Source organism: Cynocephalus volans, chromosome 2 (genome assembly GCF_027409185.1).
Source record: "Cynocephalus volans isolate mCynVol1 chromosome 2, mCynVol1.pri, whole genome shotgun sequence".
Taxonomy (NCBI): domain Eukaryota; kingdom Metazoa; phylum Chordata; class Mammalia; order Dermoptera; family Cynocephalidae; genus Cynocephalus; species Cynocephalus volans.
Genome location: NC_084461.1, coordinates 154,525,523 through 154,552,284, shown reverse-complemented (window position 1 = coordinate 154,552,284; position 26,762 = coordinate 154,525,523). Strand labels below are relative to the sequence as shown.

The 26,762-nt window shown below is 34.7% G+C and overlaps 1 protein-coding gene across 1 annotated transcript in view; it reads right to left on the bottom strand.

The window, feature by feature from the left end:
- Positions 1–2,585: 2,585 nt before the first annotated feature.
- CPEB4 (cytoplasmic polyadenylation element binding protein 4) overlaps positions 2,586–26,762 on the bottom strand; it is a 70,627-nt gene continuing 46,450 nt past the window's right edge. Inside the window, exons 4-9 of the mRNA XM_063084473.1 lie at positions 16,873–17,046; positions 12,846–12,935; positions 12,363–12,481; positions 10,829–10,943; positions 9,513–9,694; positions 2,586–6,991 (exon numbers count right to left, since the gene is read on the bottom strand). Of these exons, the coding sequence (XP_062940543.1) occupies positions 6,764–6,991; positions 9,513–9,694; positions 10,829–10,943; positions 12,363–12,481; positions 12,846–12,935; positions 16,873–17,046 (908 nt within the window). The 3' untranslated portion in view covers positions 2,586–6,763. The remainder of the gene's footprint in view (positions 6,992–9,512; positions 9,695–10,828; positions 10,944–12,362; positions 12,482–12,845; positions 12,936–16,872; positions 17,047–26,762) is intronic.

The window sequence follows — 26,762 nt, the reverse complement described above, 5'->3', positions numbered from 1 at the left end:
ACTTAAAATTTCCTGAGAAGACTCAAGGCATGTCAAAACAAAACATTCTCTGGGCTGGCCTGTTAGCTCAGTTGATTAGAGCCGAGTGTTATAACCCTGTCGTCAAGGGTTTCGATTCCCTTACCAGCCAGCCATCAACCAACAAACAAAATGTTCTCTAATAAGAGAAACCAAATTGGTATTGCTAGATAAGAGTTCATAGTGGTGCACAGATGTTCATTTTCTGAATTCTTAGTTTATTCAAAGACTTTGGTCCCTATTCTCACAACATGGGGGGAGGGATTTCTGAGGGAAGTTTGCAGAGAAAAATTTGAAGGAGGAAATGATACAAAATTATCAGAAAGGTAGACAGCATATCATGGAATGGCAGATTCAAAGCTCACGTTGCTTGTCTGAAGCAGAATTTCGTGGCACTCGTGAGAAATAAAAGCTGGTCTGAGGCAGTGAATAGCATAATCAAAAGAGCTTTGCAAGATGATGGTTCATTGTGCAGAGTAACTTCTCTCTTCTTGGGTGGAAGCAGAGGGAGGAGGGAATTAAGGAGAGGCATTGGAAATGGGACAGGGGTTAGAAGCTAGGCAAGTACCTAGAATTCCAGGAAAGTAAGTGTAGACAATGGAAACAACTCTGGGTATGACTAAAGCCGAACGCCCTTAAAGAACACATGTGTGAATGACAAAAAACAAAGTGGGGTTTCTATGCTGCCTGACATGAGTAAATATTGTAAAATGTTACAGTGGTATATTCCAAATTATGTTCCATGGGATCCTGTTATCTGTAAACAATCTGTAATCAAAGAAATGGGGGGGGAGGGGCTTTCCGCAAAATAAGTTTTCTTCACTGTAGAACTTCTCAAAGTTTTAATAAGCTAATGTGCATTATTTTGACTTTCCACCAAATAGGATGCCTCATTTTCTAAGCTTACTTAATAATAGACCTGTTTATTTTCTGTTCTTTTCTTATGGAAAGGACTATCTTACTCCTCTGAAAATCAGTTTGGGAAATAAATATTACAGTTCCTTCTTGTTTATTACTCTATCATTACATACTTCAGAAAATAATTTGCACCTTAAATGTTTTTAACTCAATTCACTGATATCTTCAATATTCTTTAATTTTTAAAGTCAGGAATTTATTTTCCTCATGACTTTTTATCAGATTTTCAGTATTTCTCAAAGTTTAAAAAATCCCTAAAAAAAAAATAACTTATTTTCTTTCTGAACTGGGTATGAAAACAACCCATTACTAAAAGAGGTTAAGAAATAACTTAATTGTTAAGAAGCGGGCAGAGAACTTTCCTTGTTGGATGGGCTTAGGTGAACAACCAGTGAATAAGGAAATGCAACCCAAGTAGCCTCTTCACACCCTTTCCAGACTCACCATTCTGTGACTTAAAACATCAGTATTGCACCTATATATTATTTCAAGATAGAGTTGTTATATCCTGTGTAGTTGATATATCACTTGCTTAAAATAAATATTTCCTAAAATAAAGAAACTAAATATACTCAGGTCCATCCCCCCCACCGCCTCCCCCGAGCTTAAAATGCTAAAACCATCCCAGAATGCCTAGGGATATTGTGAAAGCAGCAACCAAATGCCACCCACATCTCCAGTGTCCCTGGGGCTTCCTTGGGACCCTTCAGTGAACTCTGAACATAAGTTTTGGCTGTTGCCAGATAAGAGAAAGGGGAAGCTGTCCAGCCAAAGCTTCTGTAACTTGCAATTCCTGGGGGATCCAAAGAATTGCTAGTCCAGTCCTTAACCTCAGGAATCCCTATAGCTGGAAAAGTTACAAGTTGGAAAAGACAATTCAGAAGCAAAAGATCAATAGTCCATTTGTCTCCGGACAAGAAGTGCTCCTTTTAGTCTTGAGATGAGATACTGTACTCAAGGTAAGAGCTAGCAGATATTAAATTTTACAAAACAGGACATTCTCAGTTATATTTTGTTATAATAAATCCTTAAATTGAAAGAAAATTGCAGTTTAAAATATAAATGTACTTGATAGTACCGTGTAGTACACATGATTAACAGACCAAATCAAAGATAATACTTTCAATTCACATGCTATAGAGATTATAATCCCAGAGGACATATCCTATGACATTAGTGTCTAGGGAGACTTTTGAGAAGTCAAAAGAGACTTTTCAAGTCCTCTTGTAGAGTGGTCAGAAATCGAGGCTCTTCATTGACAAAGACTCAAAACTAAACCTCCCAGAAACTGACTTTCATTATTAAGTAAACATTTGTTCTTTTACTTTTATTGGACATTTGGCCTTAAGCAGGTGACTAAACCCTCAGATACAGGGCTGATGCCATGCACACATACTAAAGGCTACAAACGCTGCAGGGCAGCCTGTGAACTAACAGTACAGGCCGAAGACACAGCAAGCCACTGACATTTATAGACTTACATGAGCAATGCACACTTGCCACGAGTACTTATGTGACTGAACATTTTTTCACACGATGTGTTCTGCTTTGGCCCAACAAAATATTCCTAATATTTTTTAAATGCTATATTCCCAACCATGAACGCATACTCTACTTAGGTTGAAAAGAAATAAGTATATTAAAAGAAATCTGAGTTAAAAGTTTTATTCATTCAACATCTCACATTACAAATATTTAAAAATTATATGCATACTGGTATAAATAGTCATTTGCAAACTATTTAATAACATTAATTTTCCACTAGCACTTCAACAAATGAACTCTTTTAAAAAAGGAACTGTGTTATATAACTTAAGAGTAGAACATACAAAAATAGGAACTTAACGTGAAAATGACTTTAATAAAAAATGAATTACCCTTATTTAAAATGCTATAATAAATACTACAACCTCCCCATACACAGTAAAAACTATATGGAAATTCAGCCAAGTAGTACAATTAACTGACATACTTAAATAACTTTTCCTTCTGATAATATGAGCAATACACTGGGAAAAAAATTAGGGATTAGTAAAAACTAGACACCCACTTGCTAAAAGTTTCACTTCCAAAAAATATAACAAAAATCTGATGAAAATTATAAAAACTAATTATACTTTAAATTTTAAAAATATAAAAAATAAAACAGTTGAATACAATATTGTCCCAATTCTTACAATGCTATCAATCACAGTAGCTTTAAAATAATAAAATAAAGCAAATGACCAAAACCTCTTTTATTCCATTTTTAAAAATAATCTCAAATTTACATTAGTAGAAAGATTGATTTCTGATTCTTTTCTTTAGAAACACCAGCAAGAAAGAGGATTACTCTTAACAGTAGAAAATGACATTTTTAAATGTCTGCAATTAAAAACAAAGAATTACACTGCAAAGATCTTTCAAAAGTTTGAAATAAGTATTGCACATAACTTGAAGTTAACTTGCCACAATTCATCACATTCAAGTTTTAAATCACCTTTTAACAGAAGATTCAACTCTTCAAAACAAAAGGGGTGAATTATCAAGTCTTTCCAACAGCACTCTCATAAAATGCTAAATTCATTCACTGCAAGTTTTATTTTGCATCTGCAGAGGTCTGTGTATGGAGAAGTATATATATTATACCAAAGCATGGGGACCAGAAGGGAAAGGGAAAGGGTTCCTTTACATAGAAAATAATCAGAAACACTTTATTTTACATTGCAAAAATAACCATGTAATTACTCTGTAACTACATTGTAAGTACATGGCTGGTGCCATGCTAGTGCGCTAGAACTACGTGCTTGGTAAATTGAAGTGATACCCTAAAATCTGTAAACTAATTACATGTTAATTATATTTGAGTTACATGGTAACTCCCAACTACAATCCCATGTAATCTGAAGGACATGTCATCAATAAAGTTCAGAGTAATAGATAATCATTGTTTATGCCCTGTAAATTGAAGTGTAACCAAATAATCTGTAAACACGCTTGTCACACAATCACAAGTAAATATTAGTAGAATAACAATTTCTTACATTAGTCATGCATACTAACATTACACACCTGTCCCACGGCAGGCGATTTTTTTTTTCTTATATATAATTTAAAAGAGCAGACATCTCTGAATCAAACACTTAACATCAATTTATTAATATTAAAAATGGCTAAACATTCACCAAAAATGTCTGCATTTTATGAATAATTTTAAAAACTTAGTAAGAAGCTGTAGACAATTTTGTTATTTTAAATTTCTACTCTATGCTTATGCATTTAATTATTTTTTTAGGAACTACAGTGTTATCTGTCATTTTCATGCGAATTTTTTTTTTTCATTAATTTGAGACTTTACATAGACTATTTCTTAAATTATAGGTACACCAATAGCTGGTGCTGGGGAAGGATGTTTAAGCAACATGCTTTCTCTTCTCTGCAGACTCTAAAATAGCATTGCCAGTGCACAACATTCATAATTTAAAATGTATGCAGAGCACTGAAATGTATAAAAAGCAGAATATAAGAAAATAAAATTTATTAAAATTATTTATATTAAAAAATGAAGTATATGAAGATCTCTCAGTAATAAAAGTACAAAAAGCTACTCTTTGCAATATGAAAAATTGAGGTATTGCATAAAGAGATATCCCGTCAGTGAAAAGTGTGCCTAAAAATGTTCACTGTTGGAAAAACAAGATATACAAAAGTAGTGCATAACAAATATACATTATGTGCATGACAAAATAAGTTAGCTACAAAAACACTGTACCGAAATTCAGCAGGTCATGTACAAAGGGAAAAATTATTGTTCAAAGCTAGTTCTCAAACAGTGTTATTTCTTGTTAACTCATCACACCTGTTTACTGAGTAGGAACAGCGCAATAGCACACCCCAAGCCACCTACAAGCATTTAAAAGAATAAAAAGAGGCAAATGAACATTCCAATTAGAATTATGTAGTTCAGGAGAAAAAAAAAAAAGTCCCTGACCAGCTACACAAGAGCACCCTCCATTCTCGTGACCGCTTTCAAAATTTGCAGGGAATTCTTTAGAAGCAGCTCCCTTGCTCTGTTTGACTATTAGACAGCAAATGCCTCCATTTTGACCTTTGGAACTTAACAGGTACAGTTCATTAAAGCCTGTGTTAAAAATAAAGGACTGCTTTTCCTAAAGATAATCCAGTTGGGGTCATCAGCCAGGTGGTTCCACAGCAGTGCTGGGGCAAGTCTTTGGTTTTGAAGGATCCAAGATGGTAATGTCAGGTAGCACAACTAGCAAGATTGCCATTAGATGTTTGTTTGTTTTTTAATGTTTTGCACGCCAATAATAATCCTTTCATTGATAGATGGGGTATTTAATAAGAGAATGTCAATTAAAATAAAAGTTACTTCTGTGACTAGGGCTTCAAGAGACTATTTTTAAATTTACCCCTGAAGCATACTGTTCAACACATAATAATGCCTTTCAAAGCTAGAATTTTATTTATAATAAAGCATGCATTACTTGATGAAGTTGGCACTTCAAACACTGACTATGTCCCATGCTAAATTCTGAAACTGTAATGTTATCTTATTTTATAGGAAGAGTAAAATAAAACATACGTACCTTTGCACAGAGTTACACAGTTACTTAGTTCAACAGTGCAAAACACTTTGCAACTAAACTTTTTTTTAACTTTTTTTTTCATTTTCTATGTTACAACTAAATTACAGGATACCCAAAGTAACTTCAAATCTAAAAGTAAGCCAATCAGCAGCCAATTTGTATATCAGTTTTGTCTTCCAGTTTTTGCTACAAGTGTACTGTAGCACAAAATCAAAAATGATATCCTTGAGGTATCTCTAGATCTTTTGTTGTTTTTTTAACATCAAAATGGAGAGCAAAGGCTGACACCTGATGATTGTTAGTAAATTAGGATATAGAGTTTATATATAACATCAAAAATAAAATTTATACATTTGTTCAGGAGAGGAAATGCTAGTTTTCTCACCAGTTGTCACATTAATTCTAGCTTTGGTAGGTTTCCTGGGGCTGTGACCAGATAAGTAAATTAAATAAATAAGTGCACTCTCCTCAGTAGTAAATGTACCCAATTTTTACATTCTGAATTTTAAAAACTTCTTAAAAGAAAATAAACCTAGCTCTGCCTACTTTACTATTTTTATTTTTTGATGTGGTAGTAACTTTGAGGCATAATGAAATTATATTTTCAGCCTCAGAACCCTTAAAATTAGTTATAATGCTGCTCAATCTTGCTCATGCATTTGTTTGCTTTAACATGCTCTTTCCTGTTAATAATTGTTAACTTCCTCCATTGCTATCAAAAGAATAAAAAGGGGATGGAAAAAAGACAAAAAAGATGAAAGAAAAAAAAGGAAAAGGCAAAAGCACTTCCCTCGGGGAAAAACTGGGTCAGGATAGACCAATAGTGTTATTGTTGCATGGTTATTTTAATAAAAGTATTCTTATATGTTATATTATTAACAATAATTTAATTAAAAACCCAAAATACTCTATTGTTTCATTTCTCTTTTAATATTTCTCTCTCTCCTCTAAGAAAATGTTGCAGGAAGTTTGGATCCTCTTGATCTCCAGCAAAACGAGAATATTTTAACTTCCATGCAACATGATGGCAATATGAAAAAGGAGTTCATAGATTTTGTTTGCAGTGACACAAGAATCTACAAAACACCTATATTATAGGTCATTCTTTTCATTATACTATTGTTAAGTTACAGATTGCTACACAAAAGGACATGCCAGCGTGAAGAGGTTGAGGAAGGGGTCAGAATTAACAGAAGAGTGCACTTATTCTGAGGCCTGAAAATGAGCACTGTAGTTATCCTTTAGTTCCAGCGGAATGAAATATGCCGAGGGCGGTCACCGCCTTCCTTCACCAGGGGCTTGTGGAATTCCCTGCCAGCGCGAGAATGAATAGCAGCCCAGCAATATTCACAGTAATACTGCAGACAGGTAACATTAGCACAGAAAAATGGAGCAAATTTCCCCCCGCAACGGGCTCCCTGACATTCATCACACAGCTGATCATCCAACACATATGGCTTAACTTCCACCTATAATCAAAAATAAAAGAGAATTAACATTTTTCAGTGACTGGACCAGGCAACTCTTATCATATGTGTACATTTTCATTCACTGAATCAATCTGTGCCAAGGTGCCCCAAAAGGAAGGGCCAATAATTCATTTACTGAAATTAAGATAGCCCATCTTTAAAGAACCTGATAAGACTTTTATAAGTGTTATTTTCCATTTCTGTCTTACTAAATAAGCACCGTTCAAAGGAAAAAGGAGATTTTTCACCAGAAATCATAAAGTGAAGCTAACTGTTTAGACTAGAAGATTAAAAGACTAAACCTACAGGAGACTTATCATAGACACAAATCCTCATTTTAATTAGTGGGTCTGGATTTTTGTCATTTGGGGAATTATAACTTAAACAAAACCAACTAAGAGCTTCCAAGTTCCACAAAATAGCACTCCAATATTCAAATCAGTGGGAAGATGCCTGACTTCTGCATCACAAGCTTCTTAATTGTTGTAAAGCCTGGTTCATGCTTTCTACTTATAGTGTGCACATCTTGGGTTATAACCACAAACGTGGAACTCTGGTAAGACAAGATGTAGTCATAGTACTCACAGTTTAAAACCTTGCTTTGTTCTTTATAAGAATGGTTTACTTGAATCTAAAAGTCAGTGGTAAATTTATGAAACTGGGCCTATTCCAGTGTTCAATGGGCCAGCCTGTCATTTGAGCCTCTCAAGCATTAAAAATAACCTGGCTATTAATTCACCAGCTAGAAAAGAGTTGGTTATTTTAGTCTCGAAGAGACTCATAGTTGAAACTCCCTTACATCAGGCTATCATTAACACTGGTGCCGCCATCCGGTTCTGACAAGGGATTCTGACAAAGGTTAACCTTGAACAAAAGGACAAAAAGAGGAGTGGCATGGAAGATGAGAAAGAGCAGGCATAACTACAGCATTAGGTTTCTGGCCCATAGACCACTCCCTGACATCTACAGAGTGGCAAGAACACTGATCAAAGGATTTGATTGTACAGGAACACAAATTAAGTCTGAATTTCTAATGACAAACCCCAAAACTCTGAAATTTACATTGGAATAAAGAGTGAGATGCTGATTTTTTTTAGTGTGCATCAAAAACAAGTAGGCATGTTAATGTATACTGCAACTAATCTTTCCCTCTTCCCCCATGTTTATAATAGAATATACACCTTTATCTTTAATATATTCACAGTATTATAGGATGACCACTATTATCTTAAATTTTTTATTGCCACTGAAGTAGAATGCACGTGACATAAAACATAAACAGTAAGTGTAAAGCACTACTGACTTGGTAATTTCTACATCTTGAATGATGAGTAGCACATAAAATCAAACAATAAACTTTTTTGAGCACAGTGCCTCACAGTGTTGGATAATCAACATCAGTGTTAATGAAAGTGCCAGTTTGCTATGAAATAAAGGGCTTACACCAGATATAAATCAACATATTGCTTCCTTTATCAAGAAGATCTTTCTATAAAAAATATTGTCAGCTGAACTAAACATTGTGCTTAGTAATGTAGCTGATGCACATTCTCAAGTAAATTCCTATTTTACCACAAACTAATAACAGTTTGCAGACCGGCAAGTCAGTTCACAGGCCACACTTTGTGTAGAACTAGTATAAGATATGTTTCTGTCTACAAGAACATGAGCTCATGAGGACAGGGACTTCTTGTCCTATGCACTAAAACATTTCTTAAATGCATGAAAACAAAGATAAGAAATACATCTGTGAATGCAAAAAAATAAGACACATAGTAGAGAATAACGAGTTTCAAATACAATACACAGGAAAACAGAAGAAAGAGCTGTCTTTGAGGTTTTTCTCTAGCCTTCTGATTCAGAGGATAAACCCAATAAAGAGGAATTTAAAAAGGGCTCCCCATACCAGCCAGCCATAAGAGGAAAAAAAAAAAAAAAAAAAAAAAGGCAAAAAATGTGCTAAGAATAATGCCAACAATTTAACTGCGACCTATCCAGGTGGAAAAACAAACTACAAATGAAAAGATGATTTCTTTTACTTAACCTGTTGCAATGAAAGATTTCTAAGGGATATAGTCCTAGAAGTAAATTTATTCAATCATATATTGCCATAGTGCTTAGAGAAATAGGGCTTGCTGTTATATTCATGATTAAAAAAAAAAGTTAGGAGATTTCAAGGGCATTCATGTTTTTATGATATAACATAGTACAAAGGATTTGGTAACTACTGAACAATTGACTGACTGAATGAATGAATGAATGGAGGTGATAGTTTAGGAAAGATTAAGTTAATTCAAGTAAACTGATTACAGTGTTCTGGTTAGGCTACTCAAAAAACTAAGAGAGAAGAAATTCAAGGAAATTCTGTTGTATTACAGAGCATATGTCTAAGTGACCCTGTAACAGGCATAATTACCAGCTGTCAATTTATTGTCAGATAAAATTCCCCCATTCTAATCTTGGTAATGACACATTTAGAGGACCATTTCTAGAACTTTCCAGAATGTAGTCTACGACTTACCCGTTTATCTATCTCTCCATGCTGCAGCTGAACAAAGCGGGCACTGATAGCAGCTATGTAACTCTGTTGATTAGAGAATGCAACTCGCCCAGCTCCTTTTGGGTATTTTAGCTCAGGGTCAGTATCAATTCCAGCATAGCACACACCTCCATACAGCCGATCCATTATCATCGCAAGCTCCACTAAATAAGAAAGAAGCAAAGAGGGTATCTGAAATCAGGAAAATTCATCTAGCTCACCAGTTTCATCAAAAGCAATTCATTTGTCCTCTGAGCTCACATCATTATAATAATTACTTAAAACAAACTTATTAATACAACCAGTCATCCACTGTGTTAATCTCAAATCTTTTAACTATGAACAGAGGCTCTGCTAGGTGTTTTACATGTTCTCTTTTAATGTTCATAACAACCCTGTGAAGTAGGAAGTAATTTCCTGATTAAACTGAGACACGGAGAGGATGATCAATTTGTCCAAAGTCATAGATCACAAAGTGATAGTGCTGGGCTTGGTACCCAGATTTGGCTACTCTGCCACGTTGCCTCCATAGATTTCCCAGTTAACAATATATTGCTTAATATAAATAATTATTTGAACACTAGAATTTATTTAATTGGTAGACTCTTTGTTTGGGGGCCCTTCTACCTTATCTCCATCAAAATCCTGTTACCTTTTCCCACAGTCTAGCTATTTGCCAATTTTTCATATAAAAATTTGAAATAATGAATGCATCTTCTCTATAAAATGTTACAATTTTGAAATTGCATGTTTATTTTATGTTCTTTATCTCATTTACACTATTAAACCTCAAGTTAAAGTTGGGGATATAATTTCTTCTTTAAGTACACTACAGTAAAAACATGATGTACTACTGACAATCTTATTCTATTTCAGAGCTCAGTAAACAGCTGTTGAGCAAATGAGGACATGGGAAATAAACAATGAACATTTCAATACATAATCTATTCTAGAAGGGCTTTTTTTCTTTTCAGATGATGATTAGAGTGATGATGACTAGCATTATGAGGCACTACACTAAGAACTTTCTATTAGCTATCTCACTTAACCCAAAGCAACTCTATGAAGTACATATACTCTTCACCCCATTTGACAGATGAGGAAATTGAGAATCAGAGAAATTACATAATTTGTCCATAGTCACTTAACTATTAACTGGGAGCAGAGCACATAAACTCAAAGCCAGACACTTTGATTCTAGAACTCTCACTCTGAGATATTAACTCAGAATTTATCCTGGAAATCTTTATATTTCTAATGCTAAAGGATAGAGAGGTTTTTTGGTTTGTTTATCATACCGGCTCGTAATGGTCGAGGAACACCACCAACAAATATAGTTTTTCGTGGGTCAAGCGGCTGTGAACCATCCATCACAAAGTCACTGTCACTAAGATTCCAAGGACGAATCTGTACCTAGGGAGTATGCAAAGCAAAATGTCTCATTCTTGATATAGGCAATTTATGGGGGAAAAAGTTCAAAATTATTGCTGAGTATTTCATTTTGAAAAGCAATAATCCATGTCATCACAAATCAATGAACCTATAAAACTGGAAGACTAAAAAATAATGCATCCAAACTCTTTATTTCATTTTTAAGAGTAAACTAAACCAAGGTGGAAAGTTCAATTTAATTGCCTATTACAAGCCAAAGCACTTAACATGTTCTTAATTATCTGTAAGCTAACTAGCTGTTTTTCAGCTTATTTGGGCCTCTAGCCTACCCCACCCCCTATATCTACATAATTTAAATTTAGAATGGTATCCAATGCCAATCAGGATATAGTGCTAAGTAAACTAGGATTGTGTGTCCAATCAGTGTATGACCAGGAAATGCAAACTAATATTGATACTAACAAATCTGTTGCATTATATCAAAAAGCATTTTAAAGTAAATATGTTGATAATTTTTGCAATAAAATTTTTTATGATAAACACATCAGTGTGACCATTAGCTTAATCAAGAATCATGTACCTTATTTAAAATTATTTGCATTTATTGTTACAAATGTCCACACCAAAGGCTATGGATTGATAGCGAGATATTCCCCGAAGTGCACACCAACAAAGTCCTAGGCCAGAAGTCCCAAATTCAAATACTGATGGAGATTGGCAGGGAACATGAACAAGTCAAGCAGAAAGAGTCCAGGCCACAGGAATTCTTAGAAGAATGTTACTGACCTAAACAACCCAAAGACCCCAAGAGAAGCTCCACGAATTACTTCTTGATGTGGGCCATGACAACTCCACTCTGCACTGTACCCCATTTATTAGGTACTGAGTGATAATAAATGGTTGATTTTCCAGATTCATAAAAATGGGCTAATCACTACTCTTCCTAAAGACTAAATTTTATGATTAAAAAAAAATCTTTCCAGAAAGAAAAAACAGTATGCAATGTACCTGTATGTGTATATACATAATTCATTCTTATTTGGGAGAGTACCATATACAAAAAAGTTAAGGATAGTACTGGGTAAAATCTTGATCAAAGAGAAGGAGGAGGAAGAAAGAAGTACATATATCCGTGATTTGAATTCCATTATTTAGAGGAAATTCAGCTACTTTATCTTTATCAAATGCATTATCAAGTGAAGTCTTTTAATAGTAAAGATTTACCAATATTTCAACTAACCAATATTCAATGTAAAAATGATGCGCACAAATTTACAGAATGTCAATGTTCATTAGGAACAAGACTTTTTCATTTAGATTCTACTTACAAACAGGCTAATAAAGTACATCAGACACATCAAGATAATCTGTGGGTTTTTCAAACAGAGCAAATAAATGTAGGCAAAAACAAGAAGCTATTTTATGCTAGACTGCACTTACTGGTTTATCCTTAATAGTGGGACTTGATACACACAGGTAGAGTTTTCCATCTTCTTCAATACATGCATCAATGAGAGCCTGAACAGAGCTTTCATCTTGAAATAGCAGGAATGCGTAGCCTGAGAAAAAAGAAGAAAAAAGCCTATATGTTTCCCTATATCCTTGTAATTCTTCAGGGGAAAGGAAGAATAAACTTAGACGAAATAAGAGGAAAAGAGTAAAAAAAAAATTAAAAATTTAAAAACTTAATAATTCCAAAAGTCTGACAATATCAACATATAGTTCACTTTGATAGTCTCTTGAAACATCTTTTAGGGTAAAATCAAATTTGAGTCAAAAGAATATTAGGTAGAAATTTTGAAGACGCATTTGGGAAAATATAACAATGGAAAATTTTACAGTGAAGGTAAACATTTATAAAAAGGCCAAAGATTAAACAGTATAAGGATAAACTGTACATGTATATAAAATCTAGAAAATTACCTTTAGGAGGAAAATAAGATTTGCTCTCTGCTTTATGAGGCCAATCCACAATCAAAGGGCCAAAGCGACGAAAACTAGCTGTGATTTCATCTAGGGAAAAACAAAGCAAGAAAGTAGACTTAAATATTTTTATTATCATTTTTGGAAGTTTTTGCAAAAACAGTTTCAAATCTACTATTTATAAGAACAGTACAGAGAACTCCTGCATCCCCCTCACCTAGATCCCCCAACAGTTAATATACTGCACATTTGCCTTTACCCTCTTCCTTCTGTCTCCCCCTTCCTCCCTCTACCTGTATGCATGCATGAATCAATCTAACCATCCATCCATCCATCATCTTTTTCTGACAAGATGCCCTGTAATCCTATCAGTCTTTTTCAATTTGGAATAGTTCCTCATTCTTTCCTGTCTTTCACATTCATTCTGTAGGATGACTGCTATGGTCTGAATGTTTGCACCCCCACTCCCTACCCTCCAACCCTGCAAATTCATACATTGAAACCTAATCCCCAGTGTGATGGTATTTGAAGGTTGGGCATTTGGTAGGTAATTAGGTCATGGGGATGGAGCCCTCATCAATGGGATTAGTGCCCTTACAAAAGAGGCCCCAGAGAAATCTTTCACGCTGTCTACCGGGTGAGGTTACAATGAGAAGATGGCAGTCTATGAGGAAGCGGGCCTTCACCAGCAATGAATCTGCTGGTGCCTTGATCCTGGACTTCTTGGCCTCCAGAACCATGAGAAATTTCTATGGGTTATAAGCTATCCAGTCTGTGGTATTTTCCTATAGCAGCCTAAACTGACTTGAGACAGTGACCCTCAACTTGGTCTGTACTGTCCTTATCGCCAGACTCATGCTATGTACTCCAAACAAGAATACCACCATAATGATGCTATGTCATTCTGTCCAACCACTTGGGTATGTTAATCTTGATCACCTGGTCAAGTTGGTAACTGCCTGGTCTCTCTGCCAAAAGGAAACCATTTTTCCCTTTGTACTTGATTAGTATTTTGTGGTGGGATATCGTGTTATCCACCAATATCCTGTTTCCTCATCAGCCTTGGCATTCATTAAAGACTCCTGCCTGTATCAATTACCACAGTGATGTTTGCCAAATGGCAATTATCTATTTCCATCATTCACTCTACATTTACTAGGTCGCATTATACAGTAAAGAAGAGCTTTCTGTTCTGTCTCATTTATTTATTCATTTATTTATTTATATCAGTATGGACCTATTTTATTCAATAGGTTGTGATCCAATTCTCTCCTATTTATTTGTATGCTCAGATTGTCCTAAAAATTGTCCCTGATTTGGCCAGTGGGAGCTCCTATGTTCTTCTGACCCATCCCCATCATTCTTTAAGCATTTCTATATTTTCCACCCCAAGAAGATATTCCAGGCTCATCTTGTTCTTTTCCTGCCCCACCCCTAGAATAAGCCATTTTTTTAAAGCTTTACTGGTTCTTTTTAGTGGCAAAAGATATTTAGAAACTAAGATTCAGGTGCTCCATATGCTCATTGCTAGTGGTTATTCATTATTTCTGTCTTCTCAGTGGACAAAGCTAGAAAATAAATGAATACCCACATACACATATTTGTAACTATTTCTGTATCTGTGTGTGTGTTTATGAAAACCAATGAGTCCATGTTGATATTTCCAATTCTACTCCAACATCTCATGGCTTTTTCTAGCTTTCCCGCTTTCCATGTTTATAAATTCCCTTTTCACAGTGAGAAACCTAGCTTCTATTATCGGTAATATACTTATTTACTAACCTCCTCAACCTTCTACCTTTGTGTTCTTGTTATCCTAATTTCTAGGACACCACACATGCTGCTGCTGAGGCCTCTAAGCAAGCCACCTCTACATCCATACATACGGGCACCCCTCCACTTGGTACCCTTTTCCCCCTCACCAATCGACTTCCTTGGACAGCAATATCTCTGAGCCTTAGAGGAAGGGAGAGGAAGAAGAGAAGGGATGGATAGGGGAAAAAAAAGAAAGGGAAGGCCTGATCATATTTTACAATTAACTTAAATGATACTAATTATGCTACACTATACATTTGGAAAACTGAGTGGATAATAGAAAAATAAATTTCACATGATACTAGGGTAGGAAAGACGAACAGAAAAGAGACATGGAGAACATGTTCAAATTTCACTCCGTAGAACTCTTTTCATCTCCTGACACAGTACAGTCTGTTCTGCTATGATGCCCATTTCCATAGTAGTTTAGCTTGTGTGAGACTGATAAATAGAGGAATATCAATATAATGTGGAAGGTGTACTGGTGCAGAAATGATTTTTCCTAGGCAAGGTGAGTTATCATGAGAATAGAACTATAATCTTTGTCAGGAAGGGAAAAAGCCCCAGCTTATCTGATGCCCAGGCAGGAGCCCTCCCAGCTTTATTATAAGAAAATTAAAAATGAACAGTGCAATCAGGGCTCTCTCGCCAGAGAGGTGTAGCCCCAACTTTACAAGGCTCTTATTTCCTGGCAGCTCACACTTCCTCAGATATTCAGAGGTCCATTTCCACCTGTGTGGTCACCATGTTTGTGAGCCAGTACTTCTGCTCTATTGGTTTTGTGCATTTTCAATACTCCTTGAAGCAGCCTCAAGCATGCTGAGCGACTTGCCTGAATTGCCCAAGCTATTTCCAAGGTACTAATTCTCTTTGTTAGTGCTTCAGGTATAAAGTCACTAGGTTTTAAATGATCTGCCTCTAACTCTATTATTCCTATGAACCCTGTCATTTTTAGTGCACAATTCTGCACAACACAATATTCTTCAAGTTATGCTTTCTAAAGATAGAGGATGGAGATTGATTCACACTAAACTGAGATTTCAGCACAGCTTCCATGAAGACATTTTACTATAGACACACCAAACAAACAAACAAAAAACCCCTATGCTTATTTCAGTCTTTGGCTTTTTGGAACGACTTTTGTCTCAACCTAAAGATTTATCATCTTAAGGAAAATGAAAGGGTTTGATAAATGGGAAGTTATTAAACCGTATTATTAGACCTAAAAGATTTTTAGAAAAATTTAGTCTATTTTCTATAACATAAATTAGTTTATTTCCCTTTTCATTCAGGAAACCAAGACAAAAGAAATTAGAAAGAAAGTAACTACTGATACATGATTGCTGTAAGGTCTTCTACTTTGGTTTTTATTAGGGTCACTTATACCCACAGATGAATAGTATATTCCTGGACTAGTCTCTCTAAATCTTTGCATGGCTGGCTCCTTATTCAGGTGTCAGCTCAAATATCAACTCCTTAAGGAAGCTTTCTTTAACCATCTAATCTAAGAAGACTGCCTGCATCACTGTATCACATTACCCTGTTTGCTTTTCAACACTTATTCTCTGATGTTTTCTTGAATGCTTACATGTTTTGGGGGCCTTTCCCCACTAGAATGTAAACTCTATGCAAGCAGGGACCTTCTATCTTTTTTACTACTGTAAACAAGCCTAAGAACATGCATGGTGTTTAGAAAGCATGTAAATATTTGCTAAATGAAAAAATACTCACAAAATGATAAAACTCAAGATTCTCTTTCTCATCATACAATTGTAGGGTATAATTTTCAAAAGTTTGTGCTCAATCTAAGATGTTAAACTTTTAAACAACGAACTATACATTTATGGAGCACTCATAAAAGGTGGGAAAGAAATAGGAAAATGAATAATTGAATTTAGCCAAGGCTGCACATACAGACAAAAGGGCAGTTAATACCCATGTTTGCCCACAACAATGGAATCCTTGGGAATTTTTCCCAGTGAAGTTTACTCTTTTTCATTTAGTACAATTCCTTGCTTCAGCTGGTTCCCACAGCCCTGCTCCCCTCTTCCTTTTGTGAACTAATCTTATATGTTATGATAGGAAGACAGGACAAGAGAACAATGCAGTCATGACTGAATGAATACCTGGGGCCAAATAGGATTGTTATAACAACAGCAACCACTATCTATGAATTTCTTACTCTGCTACAGACAGTTCTTTTCAAATGTACCTTCATCAATGTCAGGAGGTAATCCGCCCACAAACACCTTGCGAGAATACCGTTCCACTCTTTCCCCATTCTGGTGAGTGAAGCAGTGCGGTGAACCCAGGCCACTATGAAGAGGTTGATCCCCACGGCCATCATCCAAGAATCCATCTTCCATTGGAAACAGTGAGGACTGACCTGGAATAGAAAGCAGGAAAAAAAGCTAACAGAAAATGTTCCTTGCCACTGATTATCATGCACAAGAAACAAGGAAAATAGCAGATTCAATAAAACTGCTGCTTTTATTTTTTTTACTGAATAATAGGATTGCTTAGGTATGCTCTTGAATTCTCATCACCTTAAAGTCCCAACTGAGTCAGAAAGAAAGCACATGGTTAAACAGAGGGCTGCTCAAGTATCCCACTGGGATCCTGAAACTGCAACGAGGTGAAATGGAAGTACAGTAGGAGACAGCACTCTTTTGAAAGCAGTTGGCAGCAGACTGCACTGCCTTGGCAGAGCCCCATGGCCAATGACATCCTAGACACGTACACTAAGTATTCAATTTGGCTATAAAACCCTGGATCATTTAAAATTCTTTAAAAGTGCAAATAATATAGCCTGCACAATTTCTTCTACAAATGTGCTTAAAGACTAGTGATGCCAATATGTGTAACAATCTTCCCATATTTACCTGACAGCAAAATATGAACTTCTAAATCATAAGTAAAACAGAGCTACAAATAACTGCAGAATCTCTCAGCACTGTTTTATCACTTTTCAGTGCCAACTTACTTCTAGGTACTACAGAAGGAATTTGTTAATGGATCCTCTGGAAATGTATCTTAAGTGCTCTTCCTTTATTGAAACATTCCAACATCCGTTTGTTGCCACATTTGTCCTTAATTTTCATTATGAAACTCAATTAATTACAGTATATTTGTTACAAATTTATCCCATAATACTATATATCAAATGAAGACAAAAAATGATTACTAAATTGGAGGTTATTTCCTGAATGATCTTCAAAAATCACTTACATTTTAAATCTAAGCTATTTAACTGTCTTACTTTCTTGTAAAAAGGGAAAAAACTATTAATAGAGGCAGCAAAAATAATGTTTATTCAGGCACTCTAAGAAATGATTCTTTAAAATTCCCTCAAATTTCTAGAGCTTTATTCCCCAGTGTTTGAAATTTACAGGATTAGTCATTTATTTAGCTCATCCTAATTTTAAACCAAATATACTATGCTTACTTGGTTTAAAAAAAAAAAAAAAAAAGTAGACAAAGTATTTAACTATAATTGAACCTCCAAGATAATGAGATATTTTGAGACCAGTCTGACTATATTTTCCTTTTTACAGATTCTTAATTTTTTCTCCTAATACATATCTTTCAGAAAGAAAGAAGGGGGGGGGAGGCAAGCGAATCTTCATATATAATTGAGTTTCTCATATAACACAGTATAGAGTAATCATTTTTATTCAAATCCAAATCCTACCATTCTGATCATTTCTCTAGAGCTCATTAACTCCTTCAAATTAAAATGTGTATAATATTAACTATGACACAGAAACTATGTAAGGATCAAAACTATGTTTCATTTCCCCTCTCCCCTTCCCCACAAAGGTTAGAAATTGAGCAAACTTGGGTCCTCTGCAAATACAACTGATACATTCAAAAGTTAAAAACAATAATGTTACCTCTCCTTCGCCCATATGTCCTGGCTGCATGTCAAATGAGAAAAACAAAAAACAAAAAAACAACCTTTCAAACATTGTCAAAAGAATCAACTGTGATTTCATCTATCAGCTTTTGAAACTGAAAAAAAAACTGGCTATCTTCTTCATTTCCTGGTAAATGTCTCAAAAACAAAGAATTGGATGGTGAGAGGTCACTTTATTGCATTCTTTTTTCTTTTCTTTTTTAAGTTCTTCAAGGACACTGTAAAGCTTTATTGAATCTTGTTTTAAAGGAAGCTTCTGCTGCAATTGTTGGTCAAGATTGAAACTACTATAAAAGGCAGAATGTAACATGATCTAAACCAACCACTACCACATTAACCATATTTTCTTTCAGAATTCCATGCTAACTAGCAATTTAGTAGATATAGCAATATTTAATTCATGACTTTTTCACCACTACAGAATAAACAACAATTTTGCAGTCTTTTTTAGTTAATCCCTAATAAAAGAAAATAATAACAAATGAACTCTTTAGGCAATTTTATAGACTTCCTTTTAGCCAACAGTTTCTTGTCCCTAATCAAATCTACCAAGTCCCAAAATGCTGAAAAGTAAAAGGTTTAGCATTTTATTGCCAAGTAGGTTGTATCCAAGGAGAAAAGAAAAGGTAATTAATAATCCAGGAATATGTACCTAAATACCCAGAAAACAACAGTATAAACTCTTAAGTCAGGAAACTTGAGAAAATGTTTTCCTTGAAACAAATTGGCACTTATAAGCCCAGCCTGACCAAATGCCTCAATTCTGCTCAACAAACATTTCTTGAATGTCTGATCTTGCTAGGTACTAAAGATAAATAACACATGGCCCTGACCTCCAGGAACTAGCAACCTTAAATGCCAGAAGGCCACATGAGCAAATAATGATAATGTATCATGCATATTACTTTACTAGTTATGTGACAGGTACAACAGCAACAAAGGAGGAGGAGCAACTGGTTCTGATTAAAGAGGAGGCGGGAGGTTTGAGGTAGACCTTAAAGGAAAACAGAGGACGGGCATCCCAGGCCTGACAATGCCACAGGCAGGGGTGCTATAATGTGCAGTGAAAGGCGGCCAGAACAGAAGCATATGGAACAAGTGGGGATGTGGCTGGGGATGAGGTTAAACAGGAAGCTTGGATAGGTTTTTGAGTTATAAGGTGTAGCACCTTTAAGAAGTCACTGTATACAAACCGGTCAAGATTTTTATTCTTAGCCTTCTAGATAAATGCTAAATAAGTATAATTCAGAAGTTATACTTATTTAGGATGTGAGTACTTTCCAAAATGAAACTATATCTCATGCCAAAATATATTTCTACCATTACCAGATAGCATTGGATTTCACCAAAATACTTAATCAAATGGATTTAAACAACATAAAATGTCCCTCAAACAGTTAGGTTGTCACTTTAATAGGTCATAAGTTTAGGGGGAAGGGGAAGTATTTTCTGACAGTCAATCAGGCAAAAGTTAGAAAGACAAATGGTATTACAAAAACATGCTTCTTTAAGAACCTTCTATTCATATAACTGCTTCAAAGACAAAAGAATTTGGGGAAACAAATTAATGATTTGAAAATCTTGGTTCTGTCAATCTTAAATTAATTGATGCTGCTTAGAATTCTGAGAAAATAGATTAGAAAAGAATAGGCTTTTAAAAGCTACAAAATTAACATGAAAACTCTCAAAGTTTCCATTATTTCAAAAATAAATACAGTTTCAGGAACAGTAAAAACTGTAGATCAAAAGCTAAAATCAAATATCCTCAAAATCTTCAAATATGTACTTTCAGACTTTGCTTAAGTACCCCATAAGTTTGGTTAAATTCGGAAAACTATGTAGACATTTTCCCATATTAAAGCAAAATAGCCTACAGGTATACAATGTTTACAACTATAAAAACTGCCCAATCAAATATAGAAATTAATGTAAATTAATACCAAAGCATAGAAACAATGATATTTTAGATCATGCAAAATGAGAATGTGTAAATTCTTGATTTCCACTTATTATAATAGCTTATATGTTATTTTTGGTGTAAATTTTGACACATGAACACACAGAAAAGTAAACAAACCATAAGTCCAATGAATTTTCCACAAAGTGAACGTATCTATGTACACAGAACTCAGATATTAACAGGAGGCTAAATGGTGCCACTTTATATATAAAAGACATCCTAAGCACCTCTTTCTCACCTATTTCAAATTATATGAGTACTTGGCGTAAACATTATGATGATATCATGGTAACACAGATCCTTGCTGCCTTCCTGAGGAAAATGTCAGACAGATTTCCAGTCTCATGACTATCAAGTGTTACTTGTTATTTGATGTTTCTCAAATATCTAAGGAAGTGGCAAATTTAAAAAATAGCCTTAATTACTTAGAAGAAATTTACATTTTGGAAAAGTTACAGCTAAGTCAACCAAAATAAATTCTGCTCAGAATTTTCCGTTAATTACCAAAGAATAGACTGTTAAAAGATTTTTAAAATATGCTATTATCACTGAGTAAAAATCTCCCAGTATCCAGCATTAAAATGAATACTATTTATATGTTTTTCTACTTTTATTTATTAGTTTTGATTTATAAAGTCCTCAATAATTTAATGTTCAGGACTAACAGGATTCAAAATGATGTTAAAATGGGCTTGAAACATTATGGCCATACATTTTTATTACTTCTGGATACATGTTATTAGATTTATTTTTTTTAATTATAGTTTTCATTTTTTTATTTATTGATTGATTATTCATATTCATGGAGTAATAGCTGATCAACAGTGCCTGTACCAGATCTCTTGTTAAATACTTTATTTCCAAAATGCCTTTACAGGATTGCTTACACAAATGCTTTCCTTGTTATTAGTCCTATATTCATTATCAAATTCTTTCTAGTAAAATATTCCATTAATCTATGATGCTAGACTTGCAAAGAAGGTATAAAAAGACTTGTCAGGACTTTTTTTTTCTCTCTTTCTATGCACACATTTCATTATAAAAATGAAATATTATTTATTGCTTAAAAAGCATCTTTTTCTCATTTGTTGCAACATTTATAACAGCCAAAAAGAAACAAAGTATCCATAATAGTGACACATTTATAGAAAGAAATATCTAGTATGCAGCTATTTAAAAATGTGGTACATATTCATGTCTTAACATCTGCAGCTCTCTATGATGTAGTTTGAATGGGGTATCTAAGTGCATATTGTATGATCCTTATTGTGTAAATTTAAAAATAAAGAAAATATAAATAGATATGTGGGAATATGCATAAGTCTTTATTCTAGAAACCATAAGAATCTTTAGAGAGACAAACTGGGATGAGAAAAGAAAGAAAGCTTTCACTTCTTGTTTTACCCCTTTCTGTACTATTTGAATTTATTATTGTGTACACTGTCTTGCTGTATTTGTTAATGAAAATGTTTTGGTTTTCTTCTTGGTACTTACATTAAAAACAAACAAATGATATATTGAAGAAAAGCATCCGTTGCTACTTGTGAGTATCTAATCAGTTCCATAAAGAACAGGACTTTAGGCCATGAAAGATAAAATATTACTAGGTTTTAGTAGGCAGTGAAAGAACTGATCCTATTCCACTCACTCTGGCCTACCTTAGGCTTTCCATCTACTTTCACCTCTCACTGGCCCCATTGTGAGAAGACAGATAGCAGTTCTATTTGGGAAAAAAGGGGGAGTGGCTGAGATGAGATATTATCAAATAACTGATTTTTCCAGTAGAAGTAAAAAGAAAAAAAAGTGGGGGAATTAGTCAAATTAGTAAATCAGTTAAGAAAATATAAACCAAAAGCTCAAAGCTAAAAGGAATTAATCTGTGAATAAAAGAATAAAGATGGTAGAACCAAAAGGCAGACATAACCATTCCAAAGACCAATGCATACAAAAATGTAAAGAATCATTTTAAAGGATTTTATAAATCAGCCCCTAATTTAACAGGCTCAGTGTCACCAAATTAATTTACATACATGCTTAATAGTTAGAATTTCCTAGGCCACATTGGCTTGTGTTTATATTAATTTATTGGTACAACAACATTCAAAGAATGTTGACATGATAAAGATATGACACTATCATTTGTGAAGACACATATCATTTAGAGAATGGCAGAGAATACAGTTTCTGTATACCCCAACCCTTGGTTTCCTTATTTATAAAAATAGGGAGCAAGTAAGAGAATAACAAAAGATATCATATATATATAATGGTCTGACAGTCACAATAAATAATTTCCTCCCTTTTATCAAAAGTAAATTCATATACAAGTGTGTGTGTGTGCGTGCGTGCGTGCATGTGTGTGTGTGTGTGTGTGTGTGTGTGTGTATGTACTTTTTTTTTCTTCTTAGTCTGATCTTCAATAATTACTCTTGGCTTTTCATTACTATTCTAAGGCTAACAACTGTATCGCACTTTAGAATTTACAATAGGTTTTCATACTATCTTTTTTGCAAAGGGATCTTTCAACACGCTCCCTTATTGTAGCAACTAGAACCATATCATATACATTTTCAGCAAGTGACTATAATCTACATTTCTCTTAGGTAAATTATACCCTCCTTTTTCATAGATTTCTGCATCTCTCCCCTCCTCAAGCAAACAATCTTCCTCCTTTCACTCCAAAAAACTATGAGAAATGTTTTTCCATGCTAACCTTTAAAAGATTTCTTACGAACCTCCTCCTCTGGGACAAGCAAATATTTAGTTGATGCTTTGAAGTAGAACAGGCATCCTCAGAGGAAAGTAAATACATACATGAGTCTGTTAAAACCTAACATTTTGTTGTTGTTGTTCTACCTCATAGAACTTTCCCCTGCCATAAAGATCATTTATGAAGCAGTTAATCATAAGGGCTACAACAGTAGAATGGGAGGCTGGAAAAAAAAAATACAATGCACAATCACTTTTATACAGAGGTGGTGGTGCTTGTATACTAGTCTTCTTAAGGAAAATAGAGCTTCAAGCTGGTAAAAGGAAAATTAATCTTTTTAAACATTTAATTTAATTTTATTTTACTTCTCAACATACATTGTACTTGATTTTCATGCCCCTTTACCCCCTCCTCTCTCCTCCCCCCCATCATATCTGTGCACTTGGCTTAAATAGTTCAAGGAATTTTTGTGGTTATTCTGTCTTCTTCCCCCCACCCTTTATTTGTTTGTGTATTTATTTATTTTTAGCTCCCACAAATAAGTGAGAATGTTATATTTCTCTTTCTGTGCCTGACTTGTTTCACTTAAGTCCACCCATGTTGTTGCGAATGGTAGTATTTTGTTCTTTTTCATAGCAGAGTAGTATTCCATTGTGTAGACATACCACAGTTTCCTTATCCACTCATCAGAGGATGGACATTTGGGCTGGTTCCAGCTCTTGGCTATTGTATACAGAGCTGCAATAAACACTGGAGTACAGGTATCCCTTCGGCACGATGATTTCCATTCCTCTGGGAATATTCCCAGCAGTGGGATCGCTGGGTCATATGGTAGATCTATCTGTAATTGTTTGAGGAACCTCCATATCACTTTCCATAAAGGCTGCAATATTTTGCAGCCCCACCAACAGTGGATGCTTTTTCTCCACAACCTCTCCAGCGCTTATCTTTCTCAGTCTTTTGGATGTTAGCCATCCTAACTGGAGTAAGATGGTATCTCAGTGTGGTTTTGATATGCATTTCCCAGATGTTGAGTGATGCTGAGCACTTTTTCAGGTGTCTGCTGGCCAATCATATATCTTCCTTTGAGAAATGTCTGTTCAGCTCCTTTGCTCATTTTTTAATTGGGTTATTTGTTTTTTTGTTGTAAAGTTGTTTGAGTTCCTTGTATATTCTGGATATTAATCCTTTGTCAGATGTATATATTTGGCAAATATTTTCTCCCACTCTGTTGGTTGTTTTTGTGCTCTGTTGATTGTTTCTTTTGCTATGCAGAAGCTTTTTAGTTTGATATAATCCCATTTGTTTATTTTACCTTTATCTGCCTATGCTGTTTGGGTCCTATTTATGAATTCTGTACCCACTCCTACTTCCTGGAGTTTTTCCCGTGTTTTCTTTAAGGAGTTTTGTTTCAGAAGTATATTTAATTCTTTAATTAATTTTGGTATACGGTGAAAGATACAGGTCTAGTTTCATTCACCTACATATGATTATCCAGTTTTCCCAGCACCATTTGTTGAAAAGGCAGTCACTTCCCCAGTATGTAGACTTGCTGCCTTTGTCAAAGATCAGATGGCTATAGGCATATGTGTTAACTTCTGGGTTCTCTATTCTGTTCCACTGATCCATGTGTCTGTTTTTATGCCAGTACCATGCTGTTTTGGTTATTATAGCTTTGTAATATAGTTTAAAATCAGGTAGTGTTATGCCACCAGCTTTAGTTTTTTTGCTCAGGATTGCTTTGGCCATGCGTGGTCTTTTGTTGTTCCATACAAATGTCTGGATAGCTTTTTCCATTTCTGAGAAAAGTGTCATTGGAATTTTGATGGGGCTTGCATTGAATTTGTAGATCACTTTGGGTAATATACACATTTTCACAATGTTAATTCTTCCAATCCAAGAGCATGGGATATCTTTCCATCTTCTTATGTCCTCTTTCATTTCTCTCAACAGTGATTTGTAGTTCTCTCCATAGAGATTTTTCACATCCTTGGTCAGCTTTATTCCTAAATATTTTTTGTGTGTGTATGGCTACTGTAAATGGGCTAGCTTTCTTGATTTCTTTTTCTGCACGTTCACTGGTGGAGTACAGAAATGCTACTGATTTGTGTGTGTTGATTTTGTACCCTGCAACTTTGCTGAAATTGTTTATCAACTCTAGGAGTTTTTTTTATAGAACCTTTAGGCTGTTCAATATATAGGATCATATCATCTGCAAAGAGGGACAGCTTGACTTCATCCTTTCCAATCTGTAAGCCCTTTATTTCCTTCTCTTCTCTGATTGCTCTGGCTAGTACTTTCAACACTATGTTGAATAGGAATGGTGAGAGTGGGCATCCTTCTCTAGTTCCTGTTTGTCTAGTTCCATCCTAGTCTGTTCAGGATGATATTGGCAGTGGGCTTATTGTATATGGCTTTAATTATGTTGAGATACTTTCCATCTATGCCTAACTTGTAGAAAGTCTTTATCATGAAAGGATATTGAATTTTGTAAAATGCTTTTTCAGCATCAATAGAGATGATCATGGGGCTTTTGTCTTTGCTTTTATTAACATGGTGTATCACATTTATTGACTTGCGTATGATGAACCAACCTGTATCCCTGCGATGAATCCCACTTGATCATGGTGTATAATTTCTGTATGTGTTGCTGTATTCTGTTAGCTAGTATTTTATTGAGGACTTTTTCATCTATATTCACCAAGGATATTGGCCTGTAGTTTTCTATTTTTGATGTATCTTTGTCTGGTTTTGGTATCAGGGTGATGTTTCCCTCATAGAATGAGTTTGGGAGAATGGCCTCTGTTTCAATCTTTTGGAACAGTTTGTAGAGAATTGGTATCAGTTCCTCTTTGAAGATTTGGTAGAACTCTGCAGTGAACCTGTCTGGTCCTGGGCTTTTCTTTGTTGGGAGCCTTCTGATAACAGCTTCAATCTCTTTTATTGTTATTGGTCTGTTCAGATTTTCTATATCTTCTTGCCTCAGTTTTGGTAGCTTGTATGCATTCAGAAATTTATCCATTTCCTCCAGATTTTCAAATTTGTTGGCATATAGTTGTGTATATGATTTCTTGTATTTCTGAGGTATCAGTTGTAATTTCACCTTTTTTATTTCTAATTTTTGTTACTTGGGTCTTCTCTCTTCTTTTCTTAGTTAGTCTTGCTAAACGTTTGACGAATTTATTAATCTTTTCAAAGAACCAACTCTTTGATTCATTGATCTTTTGTATTGTTTTTCATGTTTCTATTTCATTTAGTTCTGCTCTGATCTTAATTATTTCTTTCCATCTACTAACTTTAGGATTGGATTGTTCTTGTTTTTCTAGATCTTTAAGGTAAAGTGTTAGGTTATTTATTTGCCATCTTTCCATTCTTCTGAAGTAAGCATTTAATGCAATAAATTTCCCTCTTAAAACTGCTTTTACAGTATCCCACAGGTTTTGGTATGATGTTTCATTATTTTCATTAGTTTCAAGAAATTTTCTGATTTCCTGTTTAATTTTTTCTTGGACCCGC